General features: G+C 40.4%; 1 protein-coding gene across 1 annotated transcript in view; it reads right to left on the bottom strand.

Annotated features, from left to right (window-relative positions):
* The window catches only part of slit3 (slit homolog 3 (Drosophila)), a 160,424-nt gene that overhangs the window by 19,173 nt on the left and 124,829 nt on the right, over positions 1-16,422 (bottom strand). The window contains exons 20-30 of the mRNA XM_046849526.1: positions 13,945-14,080; positions 13,354-13,422; positions 13,120-13,191; positions 12,923-12,994; positions 11,255-11,326; positions 9,805-9,968; positions 8,315-8,439; positions 5,671-5,768; positions 4,371-4,510; positions 496-589; positions 233-370 (exon numbers count right to left, since the gene is read on the bottom strand). Of these exons, the coding sequence (XP_046705482.1) occupies positions 233-370; positions 496-589; positions 4,371-4,510; positions 5,671-5,768; positions 8,315-8,439; positions 9,805-9,968; positions 11,255-11,326; positions 12,923-12,994; positions 13,120-13,191; positions 13,354-13,422; positions 13,945-14,080 (1,180 nt within the window). The remainder of the gene's footprint in view (positions 1-232; positions 371-495; positions 590-4,370; positions 4,511-5,670; positions 5,769-8,314; positions 8,440-9,804; positions 9,969-11,254; positions 11,327-12,922; positions 12,995-13,119; positions 13,192-13,353; positions 13,423-13,944; positions 14,081-16,422) is intronic.

Below are 16,422 nucleotides of genomic sequence, written 5' to 3'. Positions count from 1 at the left end.
ATTTGCAAAACAGAGCAATTGACAGTAGTGTGCTGCATAAACTATACAGTATGTATCTAGTAGCGAGCTCTGGTTTGTGAGTGTAGGGCAGAGCATACATGTTTGCCTCTATTGCCATAGTAAGATCCAAAATTCAATATACACACACACACACACACACACACACACACACACACACACACACACACACATATATATATATGTTACATTAAGAATTGATACTCTGTCTTACCTGAAGCCGTCCTTACAGACACATGTGTAGCCATTAATGGCGTCCACACACTCTGCCCCATGCTGACACTTGTTCTCCAGACAGTCATTGTAGTCCTGCTCACAGTGCTGCCCCACATAACCTGGCAAACACTCACACCTGCAACACATACACACCACATGTACAAGTTTCTGTACACTCCATGTACTGCACATCATCTGGTGTCAGAGCTACTCTCCTCTCTTTAACCCTCTGATCTGAAGTCATGTTGATGGTGCTCTTACCTGTAGCCCTTACTGAGAGGCAAACACTTGGAATCGTGCTCGCAGGGGTCAAACCCAGGCATGCAGGGGTCCACCACTTCTTCACACAGATCTCCTAATGCACATACAGAGAGAGATATAACCTTTATAACACCTGCCTACGCAGCTGTCATAGCTGTATCCCATGCTGAACCGCTCAAACTGCTGTAGTAAAGATTTAGCTAAAGCAGTTGCGTGGAGAATGGTTTCATCCTAGTGTTTGATGACTCCCTGGAGGTCTATTGATTTTTTTTTATACTCATTGGAGCACTTTGAATATGTGTGTGTGTGTGTGTGTGTGTGTGTGTGAGCTGGCAAATTACAATGATCCTTCTGAGAGCACTAAATCATTCCTTCTAGAGGCTTTAGTCCACCTGCTGCTGGACATCCTCTCTCTCTCTCTCTCTCTTTCTCTCTCTCTCTCACTTTCCCCTTTGTCTCTCTCACACACACACACACACACACACACACACACACACACACACACACACACACACACACACACACACACACTAAACCTTTGTTTTACCTCTATCTACTTGAGATTCTCACTGTTTCAGTGTGTAGAACTACAAATCGAACAGATGATGCCTCCTGGCCTCTGGATGAGCTTGCCAGGCCTGCTTCCTCAACTCTTCCCCTGATCTGACTCTGGGGCTTTGACTAGATGTTGAATTGGAGATGCAGTTAAGCATGTGCAGCTCTTTGTGGCCCACTGTTTCCTCAACCGAACTCAGCATCTGCGCCCGCAGCCTGGCGAACGGCTGTGGCTTTTTAATCAAATCGACATGGTAAAACTGAACTTAAGATCCAATAGGATGTGGAAAAATCACTATAGTGCTAAACTAAACAGAAGCAACACAGAAACAGAGAGTGGCAGAAAGGGTTGAATGACATCACAATACTGTATTGTTATTTTAGCACACATTAAAACCCTACATTTGGATAACTTTTGCCTAAAACTATTAGCATTTGTTAAATTGCATTGCAATTATTATACGTTTATGTGGAGGGTTTTCTTTGCAATTTGCAGCCCTCTGCAATATTTATAGTAGTAGTTTTAATTAAAAGAGAACTATATAAGAACAGTATGTATGACATCAGCTCATGTCTGTCCTATACCCAAAGCCTTCACTGTTGGACTGTAACTTCATTCGAGTATAACTATAATGAATATTTGAAAATCTTTTTGAATAGAATCCAATGTTCTTAGATCATAAAATTGAGTTTAGTGTAGACAGGATTTCAGTTATTTTTTCCTCAGCAAAAGAAAACACATTGAAATTTAATCAAGATGTGCTTATTGATTATACACTACTGAGAGAGATTATTATCTTCTTTTTTAGTGTCCTGTACCTTATCTTTATTACCTTGATTGTCTCTGTGGAATAGAAAAACTACGGATGTTTCTTCACTCTGTTGTCCCGGATTTCCTGAGCTCTTTTTTTTTTATTTTTTTTTATTGAATGTGTTACTTTAATTTCACTTTAATTCACTTCATGTCTAGTAGCATAGCAGCAATGTTTACAGTGCTTACACAAAACATGATACAGCACTGCCACATTATATTCTCACTGTATCTTTATATACTTATAAACGTCTCTATATACTGTATATCTATATATTTATTCTCTTGTCATCTTTCATCTATAATGGAAATTACATATATTATACTTTCTATTGTCTGTGCTACTATAATGCATGAATTTCCATCTGGGAGGTATAAAGTGACCTACCTACCTACCTACCTACCTACCTACCTACCTACCTACGATTCATCTATCTATCTATCATCTATCTATCTATCTATCTATCTATCTATCTATCTATCTATCTATCTATCTATCTATCTATCTATCTATCTATCTATCTATCTATCTATCTATCGAACTAGGCACACTAGATGCTTTTACATTGATTTGGTTTATGTCGAGTTTTATATTATGTTGGTTTGGTGTCACAATGATTACAAACCAATATATATATATATATATATTAGATTAGATTAGATTCCGCTTTATTGTTATTGGCAGAGTACAATTACCGGGCCAATAAAATGCAGTTAGCATTAACCAAAAGAGCAAATAGCATTAAATATAAACAAATCTAATATAAATATACAAATATATGATAAATGTATGATGGGAGTGCAAAAGTACAATATATATTACAATAAAACTGTATAAGGTGCAAATGTGAAGATAAATACAGAAGGGTATTATTTGAAAGTGACCATAACAGTTCAAAAAGACATTATGAGGTACAATGTTGTAATTTGTGTGACAGTAAGTAAATAAGAAACACCAATCAGGCATTACATCATGACCACCTGCCAAATATTAGGTTGGTCCACCATTTGCTGCCAAAACAGTTCTGATCTGTTGAGCATTAACAGCAGTAACTTCTTCAGCAGTTTAAGCTACAGTAGCTTGTCTGTTGGATTGGACCACACCCACATGCATTAATGAGCCTTGGCCGCCCATGACACTGTCGCTGGTTCACCACTGTTCCTTTCTTGGACCACTTTTGATAGATACTTACCACTGCAGACCGGGAACATCCCACAAGAGCTGCAGTTTTCGAGATGCTCTTTAAAGTGGACAAAAGTTTTACTTGCTGCTTCCACTCACTGACAAGTGAAATGAAGAACACTGATTATCTCTTCATCATGGCACCTGTTAGTGAGTGGGATATATTAGGCAGCAAGTGAACATTTTGTCCTAAATGTTGATGTGTTATCAGCAGAAAAAATGGGCAAGAGTAAGGATTTGAGTGAGTTTGACAAGGGCCAAATTGTGATGTCTAGACGAGAGGGTCAGAGCATCTCCAAAACTGCAGCTCTACAACTCGAACTACATAATATCATTCTCTGTAATGCATCCAGTGTTTTCTCTTTGTTTCTTTATCTGAACAAAACATTTCTAGTTCAACAACATCAGCCAACTCAAACTACAAAGCATGTTTTGTTTACTTACTGCAGGTGGTGTTGATTCGGGGTTATAATTATTTCCTTACATTCAAGTTTATTCAGACACTCAGATACTCCTGTTTTAAATGTCATAGAATAAACCACACCAAGGGTTTGACTCAAATGGACCAAAAGCTTTATATGGCAAAGCAGATGAAAGTATAGCAAAAAAAAAAGAAAAAGCTAAAGAGTGTGTGATTAGAAGGAAAGAGCACACTACTCTACAGAAAAAAGGAAGAAGAAAGCTGTTTAACTGGAATTCTAATTGTGGATCTGAATTGGGGCTTCCCTTCTCGTTAACCGCTCGCAGCAGCTGAGTGTAGGGCAAGCCTATGGTTTTAGCTTCCAGTCCAAAGCTGGTACTACAGTAGGCATGCACTCCCACACACACACACACACACACACACACACACACACACACACACACTGTCTACCCGCTCCCAGAGGAGGATACTATTAGACTTCCTGTGAGTAATAACAGGGCTTGCTAAACACAGCTGCCTCTTTCCTTTCAGTCATGCAGTACGCAAGCAACAGCTTTTACTGTAACAACGTCAGGGCATCCGTCACACTCTCAATTTTTTTGTTCCGAACACATTACCCTCGTACAGTTTTTATATAACAGTCACTATATAAGGTGCCGGAGAATAAACAAGGACCTGGTTATAGCCTTGTTGCAGTGTAACTGAAAAATGGATAACAAAGCAATAACGTTGGAAGGAAATGTACTCTTACAATGTAATAGGATTTGAACTTAGTGTAGCTCCTGGTCTCTTATAGCTAAACCCTGTGTCTGTGTGTACAGTATGTGTGTGTGTGTGTGTGTGCTGACTCTAATAACTGTAATCCCTCACACTGTTGCTGCACTAAAGCAGCTTTCAGACAGTACCTCTGTAGTTAGAAGGGCAGACGCAGGTGTAGTTGTTGATGCCGTCTACGCAGGTGGAGTTATTCTCGCAGTCGTTGTCTTCGCAATCATCGGGGTTCACCTCACACCGTTCGCCCTCGAAACCAGGCAGACACGCGCAGCTGGAGTGGGACAGAAGCAAAGACAGACGTCAGTTATCGTCGGTTGTATTGTGTTTGAGAAACTCATAAACACAATCTTTAATACTGTCCTCAACCTAAAGGAAAAGGAGCCTGCAGATGATCCTAAAGCACAGAGCTATATGTTGATCAATTGATTAACACATATTTACTTATTATTATTATTATTATTTTATAATTACTAATTCTGAGTAAATTCAACTGCAATATTTTACATCTAAAATGGTCCTTTGATAATTGTTCATTACTTGAACTAGTTTAAACCAATCTGTCATGCTTGGATATGTTGTTCATGAGAATGGTGTTGAGGTCAAATCTTTTTAAACAGAACAGACATTGTGTTTGATCTTTTAGATGATGGAGGACCATAATTCTATTGTATAATACTACAGATTACTTTTAATAGTTTCAAATTACACATTCAGGAGCACTTCAAGGTTTCCCTTTTGAGCCGTACTCTGTGTTGTGGGTTGGCACCGCTGGTGACTGAGGCGTCAGAGTAATCGCAGTGTATGATAAAACCCTGTCTCCATGGAAACTTGGCAGAAAAGCCCAGCGACACTTATCTCACCCAGTAACCAGCTTGTACGCTCGCCGGTGCCACCCTGGCACCTCCGCCCAGACCCTCTTCACCGCACGCCACTCAGACATCCAGATTTCAGAGACGGCTCAAGCTCAAAGGGCAGCGGGTAGGCTGGAGCCGATATATCATACTCACTCCCCCGCCATTGACATCGCCCCACGCCACAAACACGCACCCCGACCCCGCGCCATCCAAACGCCTCGCCGCAGCAGCTTCATTGCTCTTTTTGTAATGTCAACTGGAACCTGACGCTCGCCTTATTTGTTGCTTGTCTAGAAGCGGAGGCCGAGGCTGCTCGGTAATTGAATGCAAAGGGCAGAGCTGTGTGCATTTAAAATGTTACAAGGTGATCGAAGAAGCAGAGAAAGAGCACAAAGGCTGGACGTTTACTGGGACATAAACTTGGTTTTGAAAGTGCACCTAGAAAACTGAGTTCAATCATAATGTGTTTATGAGCAATGCTGTCACTGTGGAGTTTATATACACAAAGATTTCCAGAACAGACATGATGTCCTAGCCACAATAAAACAACACTGAGCATTGAGTGTGCAGTGTGTACCTATAGTGACCATCCTGACCGGCCGAGAGATGACATGTGCCCCCGTTGACACAGGGTTGGCTCAGGCAGGCATTCATGGGGATCTCACAGTTGCGTCCCTGCGATAGAACAGAAAAACACAAACACAATTTTATAGTGGCAATACAGCTCAAATTAATTTATGTCTAGAAAGCAGCATCGGCTTCAATGTAAAGTAAATGCTTGGACCTGATAAAAAAACTAATGTTAAACAACTGAAGATTTCAACCAGTTTTCAACCAGATTTCAACCAGTTTAGAGTGTAGTTGTGAAGATACCACCACAAGCATGTTAGTAAAGTCAAGTACTGATGTCAGGTGGGGGGGCAATTCATCACAAAGGAGTTTAGTAGGGTTGAGGTCATATCTCTATAGAAGGCAGCACAAGACCTTCTATTCCAATTGTAATGCTGGAACAGGTTTGTGTCTCATAAATCAAGTGAAGGGAAAATATAATACATGCATTCAAATACAATTGTGTCCCTCCAACTTTGGGGAAAAACCACATACAGGTGAAAAAGTTAAATGTATGAGGCTTCCCAATACTTTTGTTATAGTGTAGATACGGCCATCTCTCCAATCCTCATTTGACAAGTAAAGAAGTAACTCTCTATCTTATAATGAATGCTATATGGTTTTGATGCATCAGCCACATTTTCCGTAAAGAAGAATCGCCAATCAAGCAATGACCTGATTGTGTCAGAAATCAATCTGGCTAACCAGCGACTCATTTGTCAAGAGGGTGAGCTATTAGGGAAATAAAAATCTTATGAATACGACATCTAAGCGTACACGAAGTCCCAATCAGAAACTTCAGTGCACACTTAACTCAGCTCTGTGACTGCAATGAGCAGTATAAGCGATGATGTGGTGTCTGGATTGTGGCAGAATTACAAGTAAATGTCAGTGGTTCAGATTCTGCACAAGCTCGTCCGTTCAGACCCAGAGGTCAGAAAGAGACAGTAAGACTAACCTGCCAGCGGACGCAAAACATTTCACATTTCTCTGGAGGAATTATTAGCAGCTGGAACATTGCTTTATTGCATTAGACACTTCTGAAATGGGTGTAACAGGAGCTCTTATACTGTCAGTACAAATGTCTGGTTTGGGTTTCTCCTTCCCACATCCTGGCCCAAACAGAAGAAAAAAACCCAGAATAATGTGTTCAGATCCGTTTAGCACTCCATGGCTGTCGCCTATTTCCAATTTCAGACCAGAAAATGTCTGCTTTGTTTATTTTCCTCTCTAGCCACTCAGAGCTACTGTGTTTGGCCGTTTTTGTTTTTGCTACCTTTATACTGCTTCTGTTTGATTCCATCCTGCATTTTAATCGATCTCGGCTCAACAGAGAGAAAGAAAAGAAGGTTGGGAAGGCTGTCAAAGTAGTGGAATGGGAGCCCGCAAAAGGGAACACACACACACACACACACACACACACACACACACACACACACACACACACACACACACACACACCTGTTTTAACCTTGGGTGCAGGGATTTTAATTAAAGAAGGCATTGTTTTTTGTTATAGAGGGCAAGAAGTGAAACTCTTATCTGTTCAACTGCAGACAGACACTGACAGGAATCCCATAACCAATCAAAAGACGCCATGTAGACACACTCACACACTCACACAAACACACACACACACACACACACACACACACACAGCGCCAAACTAATTGTCTTTTCATTGTGATCACGATTCTTGGCTTTCTCATTCACAGGGTCCCTAGTGGCTCTCTAGCAATATACTGGAAATTTTCCGTTGTCTAGGGAATACTAGGGATATAACATGAAACAGGAATACACCAGAGATAGTACACCAGTTCATCACTGGGCAACATTGTACACACTTTTGCACTTAAGGGTACTTTAGTGTATCCAATGAATCAATACATTTTTGGAAGATGGGAGGAGACCAGTGAACCCTAAGGAAACTTATACAAACAAAGCATGAACATGGAAAATTCATGCATAGACAGTAAACCGAGCTCCAAATCAAACCAGAGACTCCAGAAGTGTGAGATGCTGATCATATCTTCAAATCAGGAGCATTCTATTTTGTTTTAGCAGCTATAGCTATGTGTAGGCATTTATACTAGGTATATTATATGGAAAATTGTTTTTACTTGTTCTATATATATTCAGTATGCCATAACTGATCACAAACACAAAAGTTATCAGGCGCAATAGTTCGATTTTTTAACCTATCGCAGGTTTTGTCTTTATCCTGCAACTGATCTCATACTTCATCATTTTAATGACGTCTGAACGATATTCATAATCACACCGAGCAGCCTGATGTGTAATCTAGATCTATGCACATCCTGACTTGGCCTCTAAATCTGCATTCTTGGACGTCCTAGCGCTTCTCCATCCATTGATCACTCGCTGAGCATTGTGCATGCATGAGCAGAGGAGATTCCAATATATTGAGCAAGCTCAGGAAGATTGATGATATAAGCTTCTTTCGTGCCCCCCCTGTAATGATATGCATAATTCAAACCGGCTAGGTACAATATAGTAGGAAAGGCGCATATTGCCTGAGTAGGATCAAAGCTACTGCTCAGGTATTTGCGCTGTGTTAAGGCAAAAAATTGAAATTGAAATATATTTTTCACCTTGTAGCCAAAGGGGCAGGTGCAGTGGTAGGAGCCTGTGACATCACTAACGCAAGTGCCGTTGTTCTGGCACGGGTTTGCCAGACAGGGGGCGCACTTGGACATCATATTCAGATCAACAGGACCTGTTAAGAGGTAGATGAAAAAATGATTAGTGGAGGAATGAAACACTTGGCATCGAGAGCAAAGATACATGAACGGACTGCTAGTGAAATAAATTCTGGCGCCCCGTATTGCCGGTATTTCGATCCAACCCCAGCGAAGTCGACACACTAATGCCATTATCAGAGGTGGAAAGAGTTATAAAATATTCTACTCAAGTGAAAAGTACTATTATTTAAATTAAATTTAACTAAAAAAAAAAGCTCCTTCAAAATTTACATAATGTAAAATTTACCGAGCTACTTTTTTAACAGCGGAGGTGGGGTGCGGGACTCTAGTCCGGTTAAAAGAGGGGGTGGAAGGGGCTAAACAAGGGGATATAAATCTTAAAGTAGTTGTTTTTAATTGAAAGAGCACCAACGCATTATTTTTATTTATACATTTTTTACTCAGTAACAGATATGATTTGAAATGTAGTTAAATACAACACTTCAAACAAAACATACTCAAGTAAAAATAAAATGACATTTTAAAACAATACTTAAAAAAAAAAGTAGGAAGCAGAAAAAACTTTACATCCCACCTCTGACCTTTATAATGCAAGTCATTTTTCCACCTCTTAGCACAGGTTTGAGACTGTCAGCTTTACACTATATGATATAATTCTAGTATTCTTGTCTGAAATTACCTCAGATAAATAAAAAGCATAAATATTAGAAAAACTGTAAAAAATAAAAATGGAGAAACATTCTGTTCCTTAAGCAATAAGCATAATTGTTCTGTTTCTTTGTTCACTTTATGTTTCACCATTATTGCTACGATATCTGTCTCATGAGTTGTGTGCAGTCCTGCACCAAATGTGTTTTTTTTTGTTTGTTTTTTGTATTCAAGCAACACTGCCTGAACTTTGGTCTTTGGTTGCAGTGGCACAAAATCACATTATGCATTAAATCACCACTGATCTCAACAATGCCCTATGAATTCTCTTGAGGTGTGTAATTTCTCTGTGCCTGACAGCCAAATCAGTTTGAAAATCACACACAGTGAGCCCAGCTTTAGTGTGTTTCTGTCCAAAAAAATAAAAAATACACCACAGGCACAATGATGACGCATGAGACACTGAATCAGAGATGGTGAGATTAAAGATTTGGACACAAAGAGCATATCACAGAGGGACGTCGCTAAATCCTGCACTATCCAAATATATATATAAAAAAAAACTTTAATCTCTTGCTTAATCGCAAATCGGTTTGCTTGATCCCTCTAACACTTCTACCTGTTTTTTAAGGGCTTAGGGTCTAAAACATAGGATGTCTTTGTGTGATTAGAGATGGCATGGAAGGAAAACAAAGAAAAAAAGGCAAACCATAAACAAAAGAATATGTCACCATTGCACTGGAAGCGATTGAGGGGTGTAGTCAGAAGCAGACGGTCAGCCATGTCAGGTGGTCCAGTACAACGAGCGATGCCAGGCTCCTTAAAACCAGCTTTAACCCACTGAGAGAGCCAGCGAAGCTCACAATCACAATATAGTGGATTTGCTCCCAGAGCCCTGTAATACACACACACACGCAAATTAATATATATAATATAATATATACATGATATATTAGTCAGCAATTTAAACATGTTGCCCTCAAAGTTGATGTGTTAGAAGCAGGAAAAAAAGCTAAGCGTTAGGAGTTTAACGAGGACCATATTGTGAAGTCTAGACAACTGGGGCAGAACATCTCCAAAACTGCAGCTCTTGTGGGATGTTTTCTGTCTGCAGTGGTCAGTATCTATCAAAAGTGGTCTAAGGAGGGAACAATGGTAAACCGGCGACAGGGTCATGGGCGAACAAGGCTCAGTGATACACGTGGAAAGAGAAGGCTGGTCCGTGTGGTCTGAACCAACAGACGATCTACTGCAGCTCAAACTGCTGAAGAAGTTACTGCTGTTAATGCTCGACGGCTATGGACTATTTTAGCAGCAAAAGGAGACCAACACAAAGTAGGCAGGTGCTCATAAAGTTATAAAGTAATGCCTGATCACTGTATGCATTCAAAATCCTGAACATGTGAAAGCTCGAAAAAAATGTGTCTTAAACAGTCACTTTTTTTTATTAAACTTCAATCTGTTAAACAGGTGCCACTGACAACAAGAAAACAGGATCAGCCATGCAGAGCAAAAAAAAGGAGCTTATCAAAAAGCATGCATGAAACTTTTGTCTTATGCGCACACACAGAGACACTCACACACACACACACACACACACACACACACAGACACACGCACACTTGAACATCCTGCTCAAGTACACAAAGGCAGTCTCTTCTTGCACTAAAGCACCACTTCCTTCCATTCTGTCTTTAATGAATCAGAGGACCCTTCTTCTAAAAGAGGAACCTTTTGTGACAGTTCTTTTCACAGCAGCACTAAAGCAAGCTCAATTTTCAAGCGGCAGCAGGAACTGCAGCCTGAGAAGGAAAAAGATGAAGAGGGAGAAGAAGAAGAAGAAAAAGAAGAAGAAGAAGAAAAAGAAGAATACGAAGGAGAATGGGAAAAAGGAGCATGAAAACTCATTCATGGATGCCTTTAATTTTTTTTTTTTTTTAAGATTTTCTAGAAGGCCCAGGCACTACTACAGAGTACCCCAACCCCCCCCTTCGCTTTCGCACCTGGTAATAAAGTCAATCCTCTATAGATCATAAATAGGTGCGTGATTGTGAGTGATGCCTGGAGTCTGTCATTAATAGCAAGGGACAGAGAGGGATGAGAGAAATAGTTAGAGAGAGAGAGAGAGAGAGAGAGAGAGAGAGAGAGAGAGAGCTCTAACACAGGATCACATGCACTCACAGATGAGACAGAGACGTCAAGTGGTTGAAGGCTCCCTCTGGAATAGTTGAAAGGTCGTTTCCGTGGAGAGTCCTGAAAGAGAAGAAAGGAGAAATTGAAGACAAATGCATGAGGGTCTCGTTGTTTAAGCAGAGAGGAAGGAGAACAAGGAGGATGTTGCAGCAGCAATTAGTTCAAACTGAGGCCATTCTGTCTGTATTAACAAAGTAAGTACTGACAATTCATGGCATTTATAGTATTCTGGGTCAATTCTCAGAACACACACACACACACACACACACACACACACACACACACACACACACACACACACAAACAAAACCACACGCAGGGGTCTGGTGTCAGTCTAACAGCAATCAGACCAAGTGACTGGACAGCACTGCACCAGTGAGTGCAGTGGTTCCCCTTAGGGGCATTGTGGAAAATTAACAAGTGAGAGTGACGGCTGGCTGGCAGACCAAGCTGACCCGATTTTGAGTACAAGGCCGGTTTTATGTCAGCCCAGTATAACAGAGGACAAGGGTTTGAAAGAATCGGGCGTTGTGTTTCAGTCAAATGCTACACTATATAGACAAAGTTTGTGGACATCTGACTATAGTATTTGTATGAACATCCTAATCCATATTTAATCCTCATTTGCTGTTATAATAACCTTCACTAGTTTGGAAAGATGTTTCACTAGATTTCTGAGTGTGGTTGTGGTGATTTGTGCTCATTTAGCCACAAGGTCGTGATTAAAGTCAGGGTGAAAAGTCCTAGGGTGCAGCCAGTTCCATTTTTCACTTTAAGGTGTAAATTAGGGTTAAGTTCTAATTCAAGCCACTTCAGATCTTTCATTTCAGCCCATGTAAACCGTATCTTCATGGAGCTTTCTTTGTGCATGTCATGATGGAACAGGTTTGAGTCTTTGAGTTCAAGCGAAGGGAAAATTTTATGCTACTGCATCCAAAGACACCCTGTACAATTGTGTGCTTTAAACTAACATTTTGGGGGAAGAACCACATATGACTGAGAAAGTCAGGTGTCCCAATAACTTTGTATTTAATGTATCTCTAGTTTTCTAAAAACAATGGCAAAAAATGGATGCAATAAGATTTTCTTTTCTGAAAAGTGTGCTTTAGTAAGCAAACACACTTTCAGTACAGGAAATAAAACCCCTTATTCAGGTTCATCACCGAAATACTACAGACATGGTGAGAGATCAAGTGTAATTTCATTAACACTTGACTATTTCTTTAATGATCGCTGATAACCTCTAAAGTGCAGCGGTTGAGAGGTGAGCATGAAAAAGAAGAAAAAGGCAACTGCTCTCTTCTTCCACATACAAAGCAGAGAACCTGCTGAGGCCAGAAACTCAATTTACTTCTAAAACCTGCTCTGTTTCGCAGCCACCTCCTAAAGTGGAGTTAATAAAGCCTGCTGTGGTGCAGGGACTGGTCTTGAGTGTGTGTGTGTGTGTGTGTGTGTGTGTGTGTGTGTGTGTGTGTGTGTGTGCTAGTGTATGTTTTTGACAGTACCGCTGTAGTACTAAAAAAAGCATAGCATTAATTTACTACAGAAATATTTATGTCAATGGAAGGTCTGAACAAGGACATACTGTACAGGCATGTATTTGTGTGTGTGTATTTGTGTGTGTCTGCCTCAGGTACCACCAGATGAGAGACTTACAGAAGACGTAAGGCACGCAGTCCATCGAACGCCTGCACCGGTACACAGCGGATCTGGTTGTAACTCAGGATGCTGCAGAGATTTTGCAAGAGAGTAACGTGTTACACAAAGTCATTCACGGGCTCACACACTCACACTGACTCACGCACAAACTGGCGTGCTTGTTGTTAGCGGCGTGTGGCAGATGGCACACTCACAGTGTGGAGAGCTGAGTCATATTGGTGAAGATGAAAGGAGTCAGAGAGCTGATGCTGTTGTTACTCAGGTCTCTGTTGGCGCACACACACACACACACACACACACACACACACACACACACACACACACACACACACACACACACACAATTGAAATAACAATACCCATTTCTGCTATGTTAAAAAGTCAGAAAATGATATTGAGTTCATATGAAAGAAAACAGGAATACATACACAAGCAGAAGTTGTTTCAGGTTGCTCAGCTCCTTAGGCACTGAGGTGAGCAGGTTTCCTTCCAGATACCTGAAATATACAAAACAAGCATGATTTTTATACTATGCTAATGTCTATGCTATGCTATGTCTACACCTTTTGTTCTATGACATTAGAAAGTCTTGGTTTTCCTGTTCAAGATTATAATGAACCTAATATAAGATGACTAAACCTAGTTTAAGTCATTTTGTCCTGAGTCATGCTCTTGTTCTCTTCTTTCTATCAATCTATTTTGCTCTTTGACTCTTTATGAGAAGAGGGATGGAAAATGCCTCATGGCTTCTAAAGCAGCACATTGTCATTGTCTCTACAAGGGCCAAGAGCTTGGCAGGGCAAGACTGGACATCGTTTGTATCTGATTGTGATTGGTAAAGCTTCATGGGAAAAAAGGAAAATTGCAGTGGTTGAGGCATGTCAGTGTAGCGAATGCGGCCTATAAGGCATCCTGAGACTCAGAATTTTAAAGGAGTATATATCAAAAGGCAATAAAAAAAATTACCAAATGACAGGCGTAAAAAAAACAATCAGGGGAATAGAGAGACCGAGACTCACAGCTCTGTGGTGTCCTTAGGGATGCCCTTGGGTAGAGAGCGCAGTCCGCGGTTGCTGCAGCGCACCACTGTGTCTGAGCATGTGCAAGGATCTGGACAGCGAGGGACCGATGGCAAACAGATGTTCTCCTCTATACCTGGACAGAAAACCGATAGAAAGAGTTGAAACAGGAAAACAGAACAGAACGCTGACACACTGGCTTTGGCTTGCTTAGAAATCAGCTGCAGTTGCTTACATTTCCATCTTGCATATTACAGGTGAGTGTATGTAGGGCAACTACCCCGGTAATAATACCCCACCCTCCTGAATTGATTACCTTGAGTTCTGCTAAACTTTAAATAATAATTTCTTGATCTTAATGTGGGGTGGTGGTAGCTTAGTGATTAAGGCATTGGATTTTGGATCCGAAGGTGATGAGTTTAAATCCCAGCCACATCATACTGCCACTCCTGGGCCTGTGAGCAAGGCCCTTAACCCCATAGCTGTTCAGTTGTTTGAATAAGATACATTAAAATTACTCCAGATAAGGGTGTCTGACAAATGCCATAAATGTCTAAAAAAAAGCCAAGATCTATTGCTTCAATTTCTGTTCCTGTATTGTACACACTGATTCATGGACTATAAAAGTGCATTGCACACATATACATGTAAAAGTCTTGCCTCTATATCCAGTATGGAATTTTGATCCTTGATCCTATTTGTTGCCTGAGTTAACTCCATGATATCTGTCTGGTTTTGCTTTTTGATGACCATGCGGACTATGTTTCAAAGATCGGATATTGCAAATGAGATCTTAATGCTTCTCCTGGATCCAATATCGTTCTGCAGAGAAGCCGAAAGTTCCTGCACATGCGGAATTACAGTAATTACAAACCTTCAACTTGTAAAAAAATAAAAATAAAAATAAAAAAACATTCATGTCTTTGCCGGACTCATAATTACCAGTTGGGAACTTTTGAATGTTCAGAATGCTCCAACTAGCCATATGTGACTTCATGATCTAAACACACACCGCTGGGGGAAAAAAAAATTACAGCGGTGTCTGCAGTTCAAGTAGCTACAGTAGGAGTGTTATACCAGAATTGAAGACTAACCCATTGATCAAATGTTTCTCAGTGGTCCATACATAATAAATTCTAGAGTTGAGCGTTCCCATAGAAATGAAAAAGAGGAGACCAACAGCGCCAAGCAGAACCGCAGAGCTGCCATTTTATAATTACATTAATACATTTTGTCATTAAAAAAAACACAATTTTAGCTGGTTATGCAAGTAGCCAACATGGAAATTCACGCTCTACATGATGAATTTAATATTTAACATAAATGTCCAATCGTAACTGTGACTACACAGTACCGTGGAGCCAGTTTAGTTAAACAGCAACGAAAAGCAAGCAGAGTTTCCTTTTTTTAATACAGGAAACAGACCACCACTTTGTAACTTAGTTATTCACTTCCCCTGACCTGCTTTTAAGTTTTAATCCTAGTGGCAAATTTCCAACACTAAAAAGAGCAAATGACAGGGGAACAAATAATAAAAACCCTACAAAATCCGACTCAACCCAGTCATATGTCCGTCAAGTGTCCATTTCCTTGAACAATTGTGACTTGATAGGATAAAACTTTGATTTCATGTGTTTTCTTGGCAGTCGTATGACAGAAAATCTTTCCTCCTAGCATCACGTATGCCAACAAAATTGTGAGCTGCCTGTCTGAACATATCCGCAGAGACGCTTTAATTTTTAATGCTTCTTTTACCAAGATATCTCACTTGCACGAGAAAAAATGAGCCAGCATTGCTAGGTTTAATATAGACATTCATAAATACTTTACAAAGGAGAGAAAGGGGCACTAAAAGAGGACAGAGACAAAGAACAGAATAGCAGCGAAACCACAGGTATGACGGTGTGTAAGTGTATGTGCGCATGTGTGTTTGTCATGTAAACGTGCCCAAAACTGATTTTAAATGGTGCTCTGGCCAAGACAGACCACTCCTACAGATATCTGACAATCAGCACGAGAAACACTTAAAAGCGTGCATAAAAAGCGACACAGCGTACAGAAGTTAAAGATCATCCACTAAATATTGTTCTTGGCAACCATTTTATGCTTTTCCTCGCCTGGGCCTCACAGCTCCCCGATCCGCCTGATTTCATTCCCGGCCTGAGAGATGCTATCTGCAAAGGAACTGTGTGGCTCTCCCGATTAGAAAAGAAACGAGGAATTAAGACATTAATGAGAGGTAATGAAAACTCAGGCCTGCTCCAAAAATAACAGGCTGAGTGAGGACAGAAGAGAAGAGAAGAGAAGAGAAGAGAAGAGAAGAAATAGAGGGAGATAATTTTACTCTTCTGATTGGGCTTCCCTGAACTGCAAGTCTATTTAGCTTCTGTGCAGTTTTAGCCGTCTGGAAATAGTGTGATATTGTGGAATTGAATTTCTTTGCAAAAGCAGGAACAAAGCAAAAAACTCTATGACCCT

The sequence above is a fragment of the Silurus meridionalis genome, chromosome 5, assembly GCF_014805685.1.
Source record: "Silurus meridionalis isolate SWU-2019-XX chromosome 5, ASM1480568v1, whole genome shotgun sequence".
NCBI lineage: Eukaryota > Metazoa > Chordata > Actinopteri > Siluriformes > Siluridae > Silurus > Silurus meridionalis.
Note: the sequence above shows the minus strand (reverse complement) of the source record. Positions and strands in the feature narration are given on the sequence as shown.